Raw genomic sequence first — 16,037 nt, 5'->3', positions numbered from 1 at the left:
GAATGGGGATCAAACCCTTCACTGGTGTCCTGAACCATACTAGCTGTCCAGCCAACTGAGCCAGCCCCGGTAGGGGCATTCTTGTTTTTCAAAAAAACATGATCCCCTGCCTTCTTTCCTAACACACTTCATTGTAGCACATCTTGCTATAAACTTTTCCTGTCAGGGGAAAAATGAGGGAAACTTAATTCTTTCCTGTGAGTTTTTGGACAGTTCTATCTTTTTTTCCCTTTTTGGGATGGCTTCTTTGCCATGGTGAAAGTAAAAGTTACCTATGTTTATAGATGATGAAATTGTGAAAAATAAAAGCTCGTGGGGTAATAGATTGGCTAGCTAACAGGAAACAGAGGATAGGCATGGATGGATCTTTTTTCTGGTTGGCAAGATTAACGAGGGATGTGCCACAGGAAGTGCTGGAGCCTCAACTCTTTACAAATTATATTAATGACTTGGATGAAGGGTTTGAAGGTACGGTTGCTAAATTTGCTGATGAGAGAGTTAGATAGGATAGTAAGATCTGAAGAGGACACATGGAGGTTGCAAAGGGAAATAGATGGGTTAAGTGAATGGGCAAAGATCTGGCAAATGGATTATAATGTGGGAAAGTGTGAAATTGTTCATTTTGGCAGGAGGAATAAAAAAAGCATAACTATCTAAATGGTGAGATTGCAGAGCTCAGATGCAGAGGGATCTAGGTGTCCTAGTGCATTAATTTTGGATTGGGGGAGAGTGGATTTTGGTCAGATAAGGCAGGATCTGGCCAAGGTAGACTGGGAACAGCTACTTGTGGGGAAATCTACAGAGGAGCAGTGGGGGGCATTCCAAAAAGGAAATGGGAAGGGTACAGGCTCAACATGTTCCCTCTAGGGTGATAGGAAGGAGTAACAAGCCCAGAGAACTATGGATGACCAGAGATATTCAGGTTACAATGAGAAGGAAAAGAGGCTTTTAGCAGGTACAAGGGAAGCAAATCAGCAGAGGCATTAGTGGAGTACATAAGTGCAGGGTGGAGCTTAAGAAAGCAATTAGGAGAGCAAAGAGGGGATATGAGAGAGCTCTGGCTGATAAAAGTAGGGAAAATCCCAAGGTATTCTGTAAGTATATCAGTGGGAAGAGGATAACCAGGGAAAGAGTAGGGGACAATCTATGGGTGGACCAGAGGACATCGCTAGAGTGTTGAATACATACTTCACATTTGTCTTCACCTAAGAGAATGAGGATGAAGGTATCCAACTCTGGGAGAGAGACCTTGAGGTTCTGAATAAAATTGATATAGGGAGTTAAGGTATTGGAGGTGTTGGCAGGTTTAAAAGTGGACAAATCTCCAGGTCTGGATGATTTGTATCCCAGACTGCTGAGGGAGGCAAGGGAGGAGATTGCAGGGGCTCCGACCCAAATTTTTAATTCCTCTCTGGCCACGGGGGAGGTGCCAGAGGACTGGAGAACAGCTAATGTGGTTCTGCTATTTAAGAAGGGTTGTAGAGATAAGCCAGGGAACTACAGGCCGTGAGTCTCACGTCAATGGTAAGAAAACTATGGGAGAAAGTTCTGAAGGATAGAATCTATCTCCACTTGGAGAGGCAAGATTTGATCAGGGATAGTCAGCATAGCTTTGTCAGAGGGAGGCCATGCCTAACAAATTTGATTGAATTTTTTGAGGAGGTGGTCAGTTGTGTAGATGAGTAGTGCAGTTGTCAAAGGCTTTGCTGAAATGCATATAAACTACAAGGTCCCACATGGGAGACTTTTATAAAGAAGGCAAATGCACATGGGATACAGGGTAATTTGATAAGGTGGATTCAAAATTGGCTTAGTTGTAGGAGACAGAGGGTGATGACAGAAGGATGCTTTAGTGACTGGAAGCCAGTGTCCAATGGCATACCACAGGGATCTGTGCTGGGTCCCCTATTATTTGTCATTTATATAGATGACATTGGTGGTGGTGGAGGAGAGGAAGATGTAGACAGGATGGTCAAATGGCAGATATGTGGCACATGGAATTTAACCCTGAAAAGTGTGAGGTGATGCACTTTGGAAGTAGTAATTTGACAAGGAAGTGTTCAATGAACAGCATGACACTAGGAAGTTCTGAGGAGCAAAGGGACCTTGGTGTGTGTGGCCATAGATCTCTGAAGGTGGAGGGGTATGTTAGTGGGATGGTGAAAAGGGCATATGGGACACTTGCCTTTATCAATCGAGGCATAGATTACAAAAATAGGGAGATCATGTTGGAGTTGTATAGAACCTTGGTGAGGCCACAGCTGTAGTACTGTGTGCAGTTCAGGTCACCATTTTATAGGAAGGATGGGATTGCACTTGAGCGAGTGCAGAGGAGATTCACGAGGATGTTGCCTGGGATGAAACATTTAAGTTATGAAGAGAGCTTGGATAGACTTGGGTTGTTTTCATTGGAGTAGAGAAGACTGAGGGGCAACCTGATCAAGGTGTACAAGATTGAGGGGCATGGACAGGGTGGATAGGGAGCAGTTGTTCCCCTAAGTTGAAGGGTCAGTCACAAGAGAACATAAGTTCAAGGTGAGGGGCAGGAGGTTTAGGGGATGAGGTAAAACTTTTTACCCAGGGGGTGGTGACGGCCTGGAATGCACTGCCTGGGAGGGTGGTGGAGGCGGGTTGCCTCACATCCTTTTAAAAAGTACCTTGAGCACTTGGCATGTCATAACATTCAAGGCTATGGGATTAGGTAGGTCAGGTGTTTCTCACATGTCAGTGCAGACTTGATGGGCTGAAGGGCCTCTTCTGCACTGAGATTCTGTGATTAATCATAAAAGGCTAGTATGTAGGTACAAGTAATTAGGAAAGCTAATAGAATGTGAGACCACATCTGGAATACTGTGCACAGTATTGGTCTCTTAACTAAGGAAGGATGTAAATGCGTTGGAAGCAGTTCAGAGAAGGTTAATAAACTAATAACCTGGATTGGTCTTATGAGGAAAGGTTGGGCATGCTAGGCTGATATCCACTGGAGTTTAGAGTAAGAGGCAACTTGATTGACCTCTCAGGATCTTAAGTTTCAATGTGGAGAGGTATGTTTCCTCTTATGAGAGAATCTAGTACTAGGGGCCACTTTGAGGTTGATTCTTTGGAACTCTTTTCCTCAAAAGGCAGTGGAAATGGAGCCTTTGAAGGCAGAAGTAGATCCTTGATAAGCAAGGTGGGGGTAAAAGGTTCTTTGGGATAAGCAGGAATGTGGAGTTGAGGTTAAAATCAGATCAGCCATGATCTCATTGAATGGGGGAGCTGGCTCGAAAGGCCAAGTGGCCTACTCCTGGTCCTAATTCATATGTTCATGTGATGATTGGGTAAATGCTTACTGATACTTTGCTGAGCAACTTTGACATGATAGAACTTTGATGGAAAAGGAATTCAAATTCAGATATGAGAAAACACTTTGCTAAATGTTTTACTTCCTTAAATTTTAGGGTAAGTTGACGAAAGACCCAGCCTTTGAAATGAGTAAAGATATAACTTGTGGAATTTGCATGGAGAAAGTCTATGAAAAAACACCAGCTAGAGATCGTTGCTTTGCAATTCTCCCTGACTGCAACCATGCTTTCTGTGTGACCTGTATCAAGAAGTGGCGAGACAGCAAGGGGTTTACCAATAATGTAATAAAGTAAGTACATGTAACCAAATTAGCAACTTCAGTATTTGAGCCATTAGTAATCTCACTATTCCAATTGTTTTATTGACTTAACTGTTGAAATGCCTAATGAATATATAATCTAAGGCTTCCCCAGTGGCTCCCCATGTTTGTCAACTAAGTAGCTGAGCTGATACTATCACCATTCTGCTGTGTTGTTCTGAAATTTTAGTAGTATTAACTCCTGGTTGGAAGAAGTGGACTTGGTGCCATTTTAGCTTTCAATTAACTTGGGAGCAGGAGGAGGCCATTTAGCTCTTTGACACTATTCTGCCATTCAATGAGATCATGGATTTCTTTGGTCATCTGTATGCATGGCTTTGCCTGTGTCCCTTGTGCCTATCAGTTAACAAAAAACTCTGTCACCAGTCAGAATTTTAAATTACCAATTGATCTAGCATCAGTTGCTCATGGAAGAGAATTCTGAACTTCTGCCATCCATTGTACTTAGGAGTGTTACTGATTTCACTCACTTTTTTAAAAAAAAAGTTTGGTTCTAATTGTTAGACTGCTTCCTGTGTCCTAGATTCCCCAACCAGCCAAGATAGTCACTCTACCTGTCCGTTCCCATTTTAATATCCTAAACTTCAATCACATCACCCCTTAACCTCTAAATACAGGGAATACAACTCTAGTTTATGTAATCTTGTAATTTAACCCTTGGAGTTCAAGTAACTTCACTGCCTGCCCTAAAGGCCAATGTGCCCTATGGTCCTAGTGCAGTGTAACCAGTGTTATGTATATGTATGTGCTTTACGTAATATTTATCCCTTTTTTATGTTCAATCCTCTGGATATGAAGACCAATATTGCATTATTTTTTCTTTTGTTCATGATTGGTGTACCTGAATTTTCACCTTTTCTGGTTTTTCACTATTTAAAATGGTTGTCCAAAATCTTCGCATGAGGGCCCACACTTTAATTTTTCCGAAACTCGTGTGAGAGAAAAATTGGAGTTTGTGCAACATTAAACATGAATTTGAAAAAAAAAAATCATGTCTGAGCAATAAATTGGTAATAGTAGCAAGCAGCAGAGCTAACCGATTAAAATCTTTTTTTGCCTTTTATGCTTAAGAAGCAGAGCTAGAGACAGACTAAGCCCTAAGTCTTGGTGACCAGGGAATGACTGGGGCCAAGCTAAGGAGTTAGATTTCACTAACATTGACCTTGTGTTTGCCTCAGGTGGTGCACACAATGAGCTGGGCACAGTGGAAAACATATGAAAGTGGGGGTCAGAAGCAGGTTGCCTTTCAGCCTGGGTTTTCACTTGTGGCCAGACAGTATCCAAGTCTGTGCACGTGTGTTTTGGACATTTTACCATCGAGGAGGAATTTGGGACTGCAGTAATGATGCCAAAACGTGCTTCCTCACTCTGCCCTGTTGCAGCAACTGCTGTTCCTTGCGGCCTCCCCAGCCCAGTGCCTGCATAGGAGGGTGAGTGATGGAAGCAAACAGCCAAAGGTACACAGAATGCACCATGGCCACTTCTCTTCATGCTGCAGAAGAGAAACAGCTTATGATTTGAGAAGTTCCTTGCCTATCTTTCATTTGGACTTGCCTGTATTTGAACAGAGAGTCTGGAGGCCAGTAAGAAAGGCATGGTGGGCTGGATTGTGGTCTGCAGACCATATCTTAGATAACCCTAATTTCAAAAGTATTTCCTATGAGAAGTATATGACCTCATTTGCTTGCATTTAAATCCTTCTATTCATAACAAAATTAGAGACACAAATTGTTTTCCATCTACACTTCTTACAATCACAGAATTTTAGTGGCACAGGAGGCCATTTAGTCCATGTCTGCACCAGCTCTCCAAATGAGCGTTATGACCTAGTGCTATTGCCCTGCCTTTTCCCTGTACCCCTGCCACACATTCATCTGCCTTATCCTCCTATTTCTGTACTCACTGACATGTGGCACTGGGAGTAATTTGGAGGTTATTACATTTGAGGTCCTGCTTGCTAATTTTATACCTAGCTTCCTAAATTCTAATTGCAGGACCATTATTCTTCTTACCCATGTCGTTAATACCAATGTGGACCATGACCTGTGGCTGATCACCCTCCCCCAGAAGAATGCCTATCTTTCCATGAGCAAATTTGGGCATGTGGCTTTCCATCCCATAGTTTAATTCATTACTAAATGGCTGTGTTTGCTCACACTACAAGTGGCAGTATCGTAGCCGATGAGGTTTAACTGAGGCGCGATTATTGCTTATTGAAAACTTTTCCCAATACCCCGCTATGACGACTTGAAATATAGTCGGCAATGACAATTTTTGATAGTCTCTACAAGTATGGAGGGCACACACTACTTGTATGCAGCTGTGGTGTCTGTGTAATCACTGTTAGTGATATCCCAGACAGCTGCCTGTGTCATAGATAGCACAGACCAAACTCACCCAGTTCACCTCTCCAATATTGCCAGTGAGGGCTTGGAAGAAAGGCAACAAACAAAAGGCAAATAACTGGTGCACAACAATAATGTCAGCAGTGGGAGAAATGACATGTGCTGGTGAATGCCAAGTGGGCATATGCAACTGCTGTTTGGTGCCAGGAGTTAGTGTTGTTAAATACTGTGCATAGTTGTGGCCTCCACATAGGACCTTGCAGGACACCATGTAAATTATCTACTAACCCCAGCCAATTTCCTAGCCAGGAAATTCCATGAGCTTCAACTTTAGGTTAAAGTCTAGGGCAAGTACAGCACAAATGTTACAATGGCTTAATAACTTTTCATGAACAAATTCAAAAACAAGTTTTGAAAACTGAATGCTTGAAAATATGTTTTGTAGCCCTGTAGTAAAGGGAAAGTAAATGTTTGGTATCTGAAAGCAATTTATGCTGGTCTCGGAGCATTTACGTCTAAATGCCTGGAAAAATAAATCTTAACTTGTGCTGCATTCATATGGTGTAGCTGTGAGGGCATCTTGAGGGTCTGGCCCAGACGGTCTTGTGGACTGAAATGGGGTTCTGGTTAAAATGTTTTTATCTTTGTGCTGAAGAAAATTTAAACTTCAAAGATATTCTTTTGTTTGCAGGGCATGTCCTGAATGTAGAGTTGTGGCCAGTTACTTCATACCATACAAGTACTGGGTAGTTGATGAACAGAAACAGAAGCTTATTGAAAAATTCAAAGCTGAAAAGAGGTAGGTTTGCCTAGAGGTATCAGTGTCACAATAAAAGCAATATTTTATCTGTTTTCTAATTCTGAATTTACTACAGAGCTGCACAAGTTTCGATTTAAAAATCCAACATTTAAACTTTTGCATTTTTAAAATTCTGAAATATGAAGTTAATTTTGAACTTGAGCCAGTTAGATTGTGTAATGCAGAATTAGTTCTGAATTTATTTCCAAAAGGATCTGGCAGATATGTACACTTGGAGTGTATACATTTCATTCACTTGTGATATGTGATTGAAATGGCTATAAAACATTTTAATTTTTAATTCCTCTCTGGCCAGGGGGGAGGTGCCAGAGGACTGGAACAACTAATATGGTTCCGCTATTTAAGAAGGGTAGTAGAGATGAGCCAGGGAACTATAGGCCAGTGAGTCTCATGTCAATGGTAGGGAAACTATTGGAGAAAATTCTGAAGGATAGAATCTATCTTCACTTGGAGAGGCAAGGTTTGATCAGGGATAGTCAGCATGGCTTTGTCAGAGGGAGGCCATGCCTTACAAATTTGATTGACTTTTGAGGAGGTGGCCAGGTGTGTAGATGAGGATAGTGCAGTTGATGTAGTTTATATGGATTTCAGCAAAGCTTTGACAAGGTCCCACATGGGAGACTTATAAAGAAGGCAAATGCACGTGGGATACAGGGTAATTTGATAAGGTGGGTTCAAAAGTGGCTTAGTTGTAGGAGACAGAGGGTGATGAGAGAAGGATGCTTTAATGACTGGAAGCCAGTGTCCCGTAGTGTACCACCAGGATCTGCTGGGTCCTCTATTATTTGTCATAGATGACTCTGGGGGGGGTGGGGGGATAGGATTAGTAAGTTTGCGGATGACACCAAGATTGGCCGGGTGGTTAACAGTGAGGTTGAGTGTCTTGGGCTACAGGAAGATAAAGATGGGATGGTCAAGTGGGCAAATAAGTGGCAGATGGAATTTAACCCTGAAAAATGAGGTGATACACCTTTTGGGAGGAATAATTTGACAAGGAAGTATTCATGACAGTAGGAAGTTCTGAGGAACAAAGGGACCTTGGTGTGTGTCCATAGATCTCTGAAGGCGGTGGGGCATGTTAGTGGGGTGGTGAAAAAGGCAAATGGGACTCTTGCCTTTATCAATCAAGGCATAGATTATGAAAGTAGGGAAGTCATGTTGGAGTTGTATAGAACCTTGGTGAGGCCACAGCTGGGAGTACTGTGTGCAGTTCTGGTCGCCACATTATGGGAAGGATATGATTGCACTGGAGCGGGTGCAGAGGAGATTCACCAGGATGTTGCCTGGGATGAAACATTTAAGTTATGAAGAGAGGTTGGATAGACTTGGGTTGTTTTCATTGGAGCAGAGGAGACTGAGGGGTAACCTGATCGAGTTGTACAAGATTGAGGGGCATGGACAGGGTGGATAGGGAGCAGCTGTTTCCCTAAGTTGAAGGGTCAGTCACACGGGGACAAGTTCAAGGTGAGGGGCAGGAGGTTTAGGGTGGATGTGAGGAAAAACTTTTACCCAGAGGATGGTGATGGTCTGGAATGTGCTGCCTGGGAGGGTGGTGGAGGCAGATTGCCTCACATGCTTTAAAAACTACTTGGATGAGCACTTGGGCACGTCATAACATTCAAGGCTATGGGCCAAGTGCTGGTAAATGGGATTTAGGGAGGTAGGTCAGGTGTTTCTCACGTATCAGTGCAGACTCAATGGGCTGAAGGGCCTCTTCTGCACTGTGATTCTGTGAAAACTGAAAACTTTGTGTATATGAACTCTAAAGCAGTGATTGTAAATGCTGAAAATACTCAGCAGGACAGGCAGCATCTGTGGTGAGTGTTAACATTTCCAGTTTATATAACCTTTCATCAGAACTAGTAAGTATGTTAAGTATGTTTAATGGGTTTTAAGTGAAGGGGGCAGGGTGGAAGAAGAACACCAGGAAAGGCCTGATAAGATGGAAGGTAGGTGAGACTAAATTACAAGGGTTGGTGATGCAAGGCCACCAGTAAAGAAACAAACTAGGTTTGAATGGCAGAATGATGAACAACTGCTATCCAAAAGCAAAGAGTAAAACCAAAAGCTAGCAAAGAGAAAAGAAGCAAAATGGGAACACAAGTAATGATCTGAAACTGTTTGAATTCTTATCAAAAGATGAGGTGCTTTTCCTTGTTTGGATTGAGTTTCATTGGAATACTTCAGGAAACAGAGCTCAGAACCAGCAAGCTGGAGAATTGAAATGACAGATATGAAGCTTGGGATCATGCTTGCATACAGAACAGAGGTGTTCTGCAAAGCTGTCAGCCAATCTGCATTTGGTCTATCCAATGTAGAGCATACTGCATCATAAACAGCAATACATAGCAAATATATATACTGAATTGAAATTATGAATAAATTGCTTTCACTTGGAAGGAGTATTTGGGACCTTGCACAGTGGAGGGGGTAAAAGGGCAGGTGCTGTGTCTCCTGTGCTTTCATGGAAAGGTGCAATTTGAGGGATTAGGGCTGATTTGAAGAATGAGCCAGGGTGTTGTGGAGAGAAGGATGCTGGAAGGAGAGGGGGGTGTGTTTTAGTAGCATCATGCTGGAAGTGGCAGGGATGATCCATTGAATACAGCCTGGTGGATGGAAGGTGAGGAGAAGGGGAACCTCATGATTATGGGAGGGACAGTGGTGAGCAGAAGTATGGGAAACTGGATGGATACACCTTTTTTAGATGGCAACTGCTCACCTTTCTGCATTTATACTTCTAGACATAACCTTTGTTCCTTTTACTCATTCCGTTACTACTCCCTTTTCCTTGCAGCACCAACCCTTTCGTTATTTAATCTCCTACCCCTCAATCCTATTGGAGGCCTTCCCTACTATGACAGGTGCACATGCTCCCTTGTGCGCCTGCATTCTTTTATTACACTTATGATTGGTCCCTGTAGAGACTGATCTTTCAGAAAGATAGGAATTTCCCAGCGACTACAAAGAACCTCATGATAAGATTTCATGTTTTAAGAATTGCTGTAACAAACTAAAATCAACATACGCTAATATTTAGTTGATTAGTTGACTATTAAGTGAACTACAAAAAAGGTTAAATTTGTTTTTCCTTGCCCCCATTAACTTGGCACAATCGCAACCCCACTCCACATTTATACATTATACTGCAGTCTCAGCAGAAACAAAGGATAGGATCCCCTTCTCCCTGCCTCACCAGTGTCCAAAAAGTCCTTTCACTTAATCTTCTGAGCATAATGGAAAAGATGTCTTTTAGCAAGTCACCTTCTGGTGATTCCTTGATCCTTAATCCTCCAAGCCTTGTTTCTATGAACAGTGGATCTGTCCTCACCAGTATGTTGCTTGGTGGTTAACTCAAAAAAAAAGCTATACCTTTGGCTAATGTGGCTATTCTTTCTACTTATTTAGCTGCTTCTTAATGGCATAATTGTGGGCTGTGTCTATTAGGGATAGTCCCTAAATGTATCTTTTTGAACTAGAGTTGCCTTTCTCTTCTCCCTTCTGCAAAAAAACTGAAGGAAGGCAAAATATAAAAGTTTGGCTCTTATTTGGAAGGACAATACTGGACCTCCAGATGAGCTTGCTATTTGATAAAAGTTCCAGGACAATTATGATGCCTCAAAACCAATGCCTAATACCAGCTTGGCTAGGTTAGACTAGTCATAGGTTGTGGATTCAAGTCCCAGTTCAAACCATCTGGGTTGATACTTTAGCATATTGGAATGCTGTGTTGTCAGAAGTGCTATCTTTAAGCCAAGGTTTTGTCTGGCTTTTCCATTGAATGATGAGGATTTTGTGGCACTGGTTGAATAACAGACCCTTTTCCTCATTCACTTATTGACATCTGAAAACTTGGAACCAGGTTCTATATGACATCCAGCTCTTCCTCTTCTTTCTCTCTCTCTCTCTCTCTCCCTCCCCACCCACCTGTTATTAATCTACTTGTCTGACCACAAATCCTGGATGTGTACAATTTCCTCCAGTGCAGCATTGCTGAAAGCCTCTTCAGGACCCCACTTCTGTGCCTTTTGCCACTGCAATGAGAGCTATGATTCTTGATTTTGTTTCTCTTCTCTCCAGGTTTTTTTTCTTTTGGTATCTATTCTGACATTCTTAAATACATCACTCAGGACCCTGTATTGCCACCACATAGTGTCTTGTCTATTCTCCTGACTGGAACTGTCCCTGTGCTTTTGTATTTTGGTCTCTATCCCTGCCTCTCCAACCCTGACAACCAGTTGCTCCACTTCTGATGCTGGTGGATACTTTCCTATTAGGTTTCATGCAACATGTACTTGGTATCAATTTTTTTCTTTTCAGCACATTCAAGCTGAATGGCCTGAAGTTTACTCCTATCTGATTAGGTGGTCTCACTTGTGTTCCTTGCTAACATTGTTTATAGGGTGGCCACCTCCTGGAACTTGCATTCCATGGATCCTTCAGCCTGCTAAATGTGAATATCACAGTTCGGAAGTCTGTACTCTAGCCTCTAAAATGCAAGCATGTCCCCAGTGTCTTTCAGTGGAAGTTTCTTTGTGCTCCTCCTGTTCCTCTTATTGTAAAGAATGTATCATTGCTCCTCCAAAGACTGAGGCTATTACTTTGTCTTTTAGACAGCAAAGACCTAGAAGCCCCAGGTTCAAAACCCAGTTGGCAAGTTGAAGTAAGGGTGATGATGCAATTGGCCTTAACATCTGAGGAGAGGTGGGTGGAATTGGTTGGTGTTCCTGACCATTATCCTTTCCTCCTGATGGGGGTACATGTAGGATTGGGCTTGTGCTCCAGTCATAGTCTGCTGAAACATGCCATCCAGGTGGCACGTGAATGGTTATTTGGGCAAAATGTGAGGGAGAGTGACTGGAGAGTCGGTTGCTGTGATTTAGTTCTTCAGTTGATGGCTTTTGAAGGAGTTGGGAACAGTTGATTCACATCTAACAACTTTTTCTTTTTCACAGAAAAATACACTGCAAGTTCTTCCTACGAAGTAACGGCAGATGTCCTTTTAAATCTGAATGCATTTACTTACATGAGTTTCCAGAGGGATATCGACCCACCCAGCGTCGACAAAGGAGGCAAAGAGATAGTGTAAGAGCATACTATATATTGCAACATAAGAACTGATGTGTTTAGTGACAGGTCAACATTATCAAACCATCTAACCACAGCCTTGTCTCCAGGCAAGGAGCTGAGTAAGTTGTCTTTCAGCCCTTTGGAATGTAATAGTGACACCAAGAATCAACAATTTTTAATTTCTGAAAGTAAAATGCTTAAAAGAACTGAGCATTAATTTCAAATCTTTATTTGATGTTTGTTTGTATCTACATTGAAGCTGTTGACCAAAGTGTTGCTGTTGTTTATACCCTCTGAAGCCTGTTTAATTGAATGGACAAATTCAGCATTTTGCATTCTTATCAGCAGTAATTTAACAACATTAGCATAAATCATGTTAATAACCCCCATGACAATTTACCCCCTTTTTTATTATTGAGTAACTTCCATACCACATTTATAATGCAGACCAGATTTGATAATATTTATGGTTAACTCTTGCAGTTAGTACCACGACATATTTTCTTGAAATCTGGCTCAACAGCCCTCTGGTGGGAGAGAAGGCATCTGGGCTTCACACCTGCATGATGTCTCTAGCTCAGCATCAGTAACTTGTCAGGAGGACTATTTTGCCAACTCATATATGAAATAATTGGAGGGGGGAAATGCCCCATTGTTTAAAACTGTTTCTCAGGCAATGAAGCAAGTGATGACCAATTCAAACCCTGTAGAATAAACATTTTAGAAACCTCTAATTTTCAGTAGTTTTGACCAATAAATTTGCCTATTTGGACACATCTGGTTTGCAAAGACTGAAAGCAGTAATCTGTTACAGTTATGTAATAAACCATGTGGAATTCTTGCCTTTTTATAAATAGAGGCATGGAGTAACAAAGCAAGTAATGCAAAACCATCATAATCAATGGAATAGACTTGGCTTCATCGTTTTCCTCCCTCAACACTGACTTTTCAGCCTCCACCACCTCAACGCATCATGTTCTCTTCCAAGCTCACCTGCCCAAGAATCCCCTCTATATAAACTCCTCAATCTGGGGAAACCTTCTCCACCCACAGGAGAATCAGTAAACAGAGAACACCAATTGAATAAATTGTGTAATAACACTACATAAATATAAAATTTTCCAAAGCATTTCACAGGAGCATTGTAAACCAAAGTATGACACCAAGCCATTGAAAGAGATTGAGTCAAATGACCAGAAGCTTGGTTTTAAGGAGTGCCTTAAAGAAGGAAATGTAAGGTGTAGAAATGCAGGGAGAAAATTCCAGAGTTTGGGGCCTAGGCAACTGAAGGCATGGCCACCAATAGTGGAGTAGTTAAAATTTGGGATATGAGGCCAAAATGAGGGTGTGCATATAGAAGGGTTGTGGGACTGGAGGAATTAGAGGGAAGATTGAGGCTATGGAGAGATTTTGAAAACCAGGATGAGAATTTTAAAATCAAGACATTACTTGGCCTGGATCCAAAGGTCAGATAGCACAGGGATGATAGGGGTACATGACTTGGTGTGATTAATGCAAGGGCAGTAGAACTTAGATGACCTCAAGTTTGGGGAGGGTAGAATGTGGGAGATCAGCCAGGACTGTTGGAGTAATTAAGTCTAGCGGTAACTGGTTTCAGCAGCAGATGCTGAGATGGGGTGTGAAGTTGGGCAATGCTATAAATGGAAATCAGCAGCCTTGGTGATGGCACAAATGAGGGTTGGAGGCTGATCACCAGGTCAAATGTGACACTAAGGTTGCAACAGACCGGCCTAATCTTGAGACTGTTGCCACGAAAAGGGATGGAGTTGGTAGCTAGGGAATGGTGTTTGGGGTAGGGATTGATCACATTGGCTTCAGTCTTTCCAGTATTACTGGAAATTTTTACTCATCCAGTGCTGGACATCAGCTACGCTGTCTGATAACTTAGTAATAATGGAGGGGTCGAGAGAAGTGATGGTGAGGTAGAGCTGAGTATTGTCAATGTACATGCGCTAACTAACTACTCTTTCAGATGATGCTGCTGAAGTGCAGCATTCAGGTGAGAAATTTGAGGGGATGGAGGATAGATTCTTAGAGAACACCAGAAGTAACAATGTGGAAGGAGGAAGAGAAACCACCAAGTGATTCTCTGGATACCATTAGATAAGAATGGCATAAGATGAGAATCACTGAATGACCATGGAGGAGGATGGTGTTGTCAACTGTTAAAAGTTGCAGGCAGGTTGAAGGCAAGATGAAGGAAAGTCTGCCTTTGTCACAGTCACAGATGCCATTTGTGACTTTACTGCAAACAGTCTTAAACTGCTCTTAGAGTAGAGAAGCTGGGGGTTATCTTTGCAATTCATGATCATGAGCAGTTTTAGTAGACAAGAACAGGACCTGATGTTTAAATTGTTCCAGCCAGATCTGGCAGTGGATGGCTAAACCAGTTGTCTGGCATAGCCCTTCAGGTCTGTGTCCCTTGGGTGAGAGGGAGTGAAGTTGAGGGCTGTACCAAGGTGTGAAAGTCATGGTTTTATTGGGGACTAGGCCACAAGTTGGAACATATCAATATCTGCAGGAATGGGATGAATTGTGGAGGGCAGCTTGAAGAGCTGTTGGAAAATGGATACCTGTTTCAAAGCTGACACACAAACAATGGTTAAGTCTCTACCTCAAATCAGTTAAATCAGTTCTGTGCTGCTTTGATTCAACTTTGGCAGTGCTGAAAATGTGGATAAGTATAAGCTACATTTGATGACAAACGAGGTCTGTCATTTTCTCCGACAAGAAACATGTTATCCAATGATCACATTAGCTTGCTGACACTGTGGGGCAGTAGCTTTGCCACTCCAGGGTAGCTAACAAGTAAAGGAAATTAATATGATCAACTTCTGTTTGACTTTGTTTAAACTTTTGTTAAAGTTGAACAACTGTCTTTTTAAAGTCTTGGATTTAATGTCTTATTATATATTCCACAGTCTCCGTTGGGAACTATGTGGGAAGATGATTGCGATGATGATGACTATGACCGTGCCCTTCACCTTGTTGGTATTCTTTCCCTCGATGATACCTTTTTAGAGAATTTGGTGCATTTTCAGTTTGAACTTTTTGATTCCGATCTGTCTGATTTTAATCAGGATGATGATTCTGATGATTATGATTCTGATGATTTAGATGGCTTTGTGCCATTTTAGCCTTCTGTATGAAGTAGTGTTCCTGCATACAGCAGGTGGAATATTGATGGCAATTGCTTATCCTATATTTTGGCAGTGTTGTTGCAGGTAGCAGGCTGAACCATACAGGTTGGGTATTTGCACACTGATCTATAATGCATGTGAAGTTGATTTTTTTTCTTGCACTAGTTGTACTTTGACAGTTTAGTGAAGCTACTTTTTGCTAAATCCTATAGTTGCAGCTACTCAAGAATTCAAACTTTTTAGGTTAGAAATATAAAGTAAGTGATATGAAATGCATTTAAATGATTTGAACAATTCACTGATTTTTTTGATAGTGGACTTCAGGGATTAACCTTGGGAATTGGCTATTTTACCAAACCTTGTAGACTTTTGACTGCAGGTAATCTGACTATGTACTGAAATGTTGACTTAATAAACCAAGTATAGAGAAGTGGAATAATGTATATTTAGTAGAACTGGAATGTTTTTCTCCTTCCTTTCATCCACTAATGACAGCAAATGTATATTTAACACGGGGATCGATGGCAGTTTGACATTTTGTAAGCAATAACAGCTTGCTGATCAAGTTAATCAGTGGGAATGTTTTTTTTTAAATGTTTGTGCTAACAATGTTCAAATAAAAACTTTTTGTAAATAGTTTTCTTCAACTCTTGCATTTTCTCTTCTGGACATGCATGTCTGGAGTGTGTGCTTGCAAAGTCATAAGTACATGGGGCATGTTACTGATGAGGTGTTAAAACCTGAACTTAGTGAATACCTGTTAATAAAATGACAGCTTCAAATAGCTATGAGGAAAACACCTCTTTACTATAGCTATATTAAAAGCAAAAAACTGCAGATGCTGGAAAGTAAAAAAAAAACAAAAATACCTGGAAAAACTCAGCAGGTCTGACAGCATCTGCGGTTAACATTTCGAGTCCGTATGACTCTCCAGCAGAACAACTCTTTTTTTTTTTTACTACAGCTGTTCTTGTTAGAAT

At 41.6% G+C, this 16,037-nt stretch overlaps 1 protein-coding gene and 1 non-coding gene across 2 annotated transcripts in view; both read left to right on the top strand.

Moving 5' to 3' along the window:
* The window catches only part of mkrn4 (makorin, ring finger protein, 4), a 29,616-nt gene extending 13,923 nt beyond the window's left edge, over nucleotides 1–15,693 (top strand). The window contains exons 5-8 of the mRNA XM_041194824.1: nucleotides 3,441–3,634; nucleotides 6,701–6,808; nucleotides 11,782–11,911; nucleotides 14,839–15,693. Of these exons, the coding sequence (XP_041050758.1) occupies nucleotides 3,441–3,634; nucleotides 6,701–6,808; nucleotides 11,782–11,911; nucleotides 14,839–15,054 (648 nt within the window). The 3' untranslated portion in view covers nucleotides 15,055–15,693. The remainder of the gene's footprint in view (nucleotides 1–3,440; nucleotides 3,635–6,700; nucleotides 6,809–11,781; nucleotides 11,912–14,838) is intronic.
* LOC121282699 lies at nucleotides 5,816–5,963 on the top strand. Its single transcript, XR_005944116.1, has one exon. It is a non-coding gene; the product is annotated as a U4 spliceosomal RNA (small nuclear RNA).
* Nucleotides 15,694–16,037: the final 344 nt, after the last annotated feature.

This window comes from Carcharodon carcharias, chromosome 9 (genome assembly GCF_017639515.1).
Source record: "Carcharodon carcharias isolate sCarCar2 chromosome 9, sCarCar2.pri, whole genome shotgun sequence".
NCBI lineage: Eukaryota > Metazoa > Chordata > Chondrichthyes > Lamniformes > Lamnidae > Carcharodon > Carcharodon carcharias.
The sequence above is the reverse complement of the archived record's forward strand: the minus strand, read 5'-3'. Positions and strand labels throughout refer to the sequence as shown.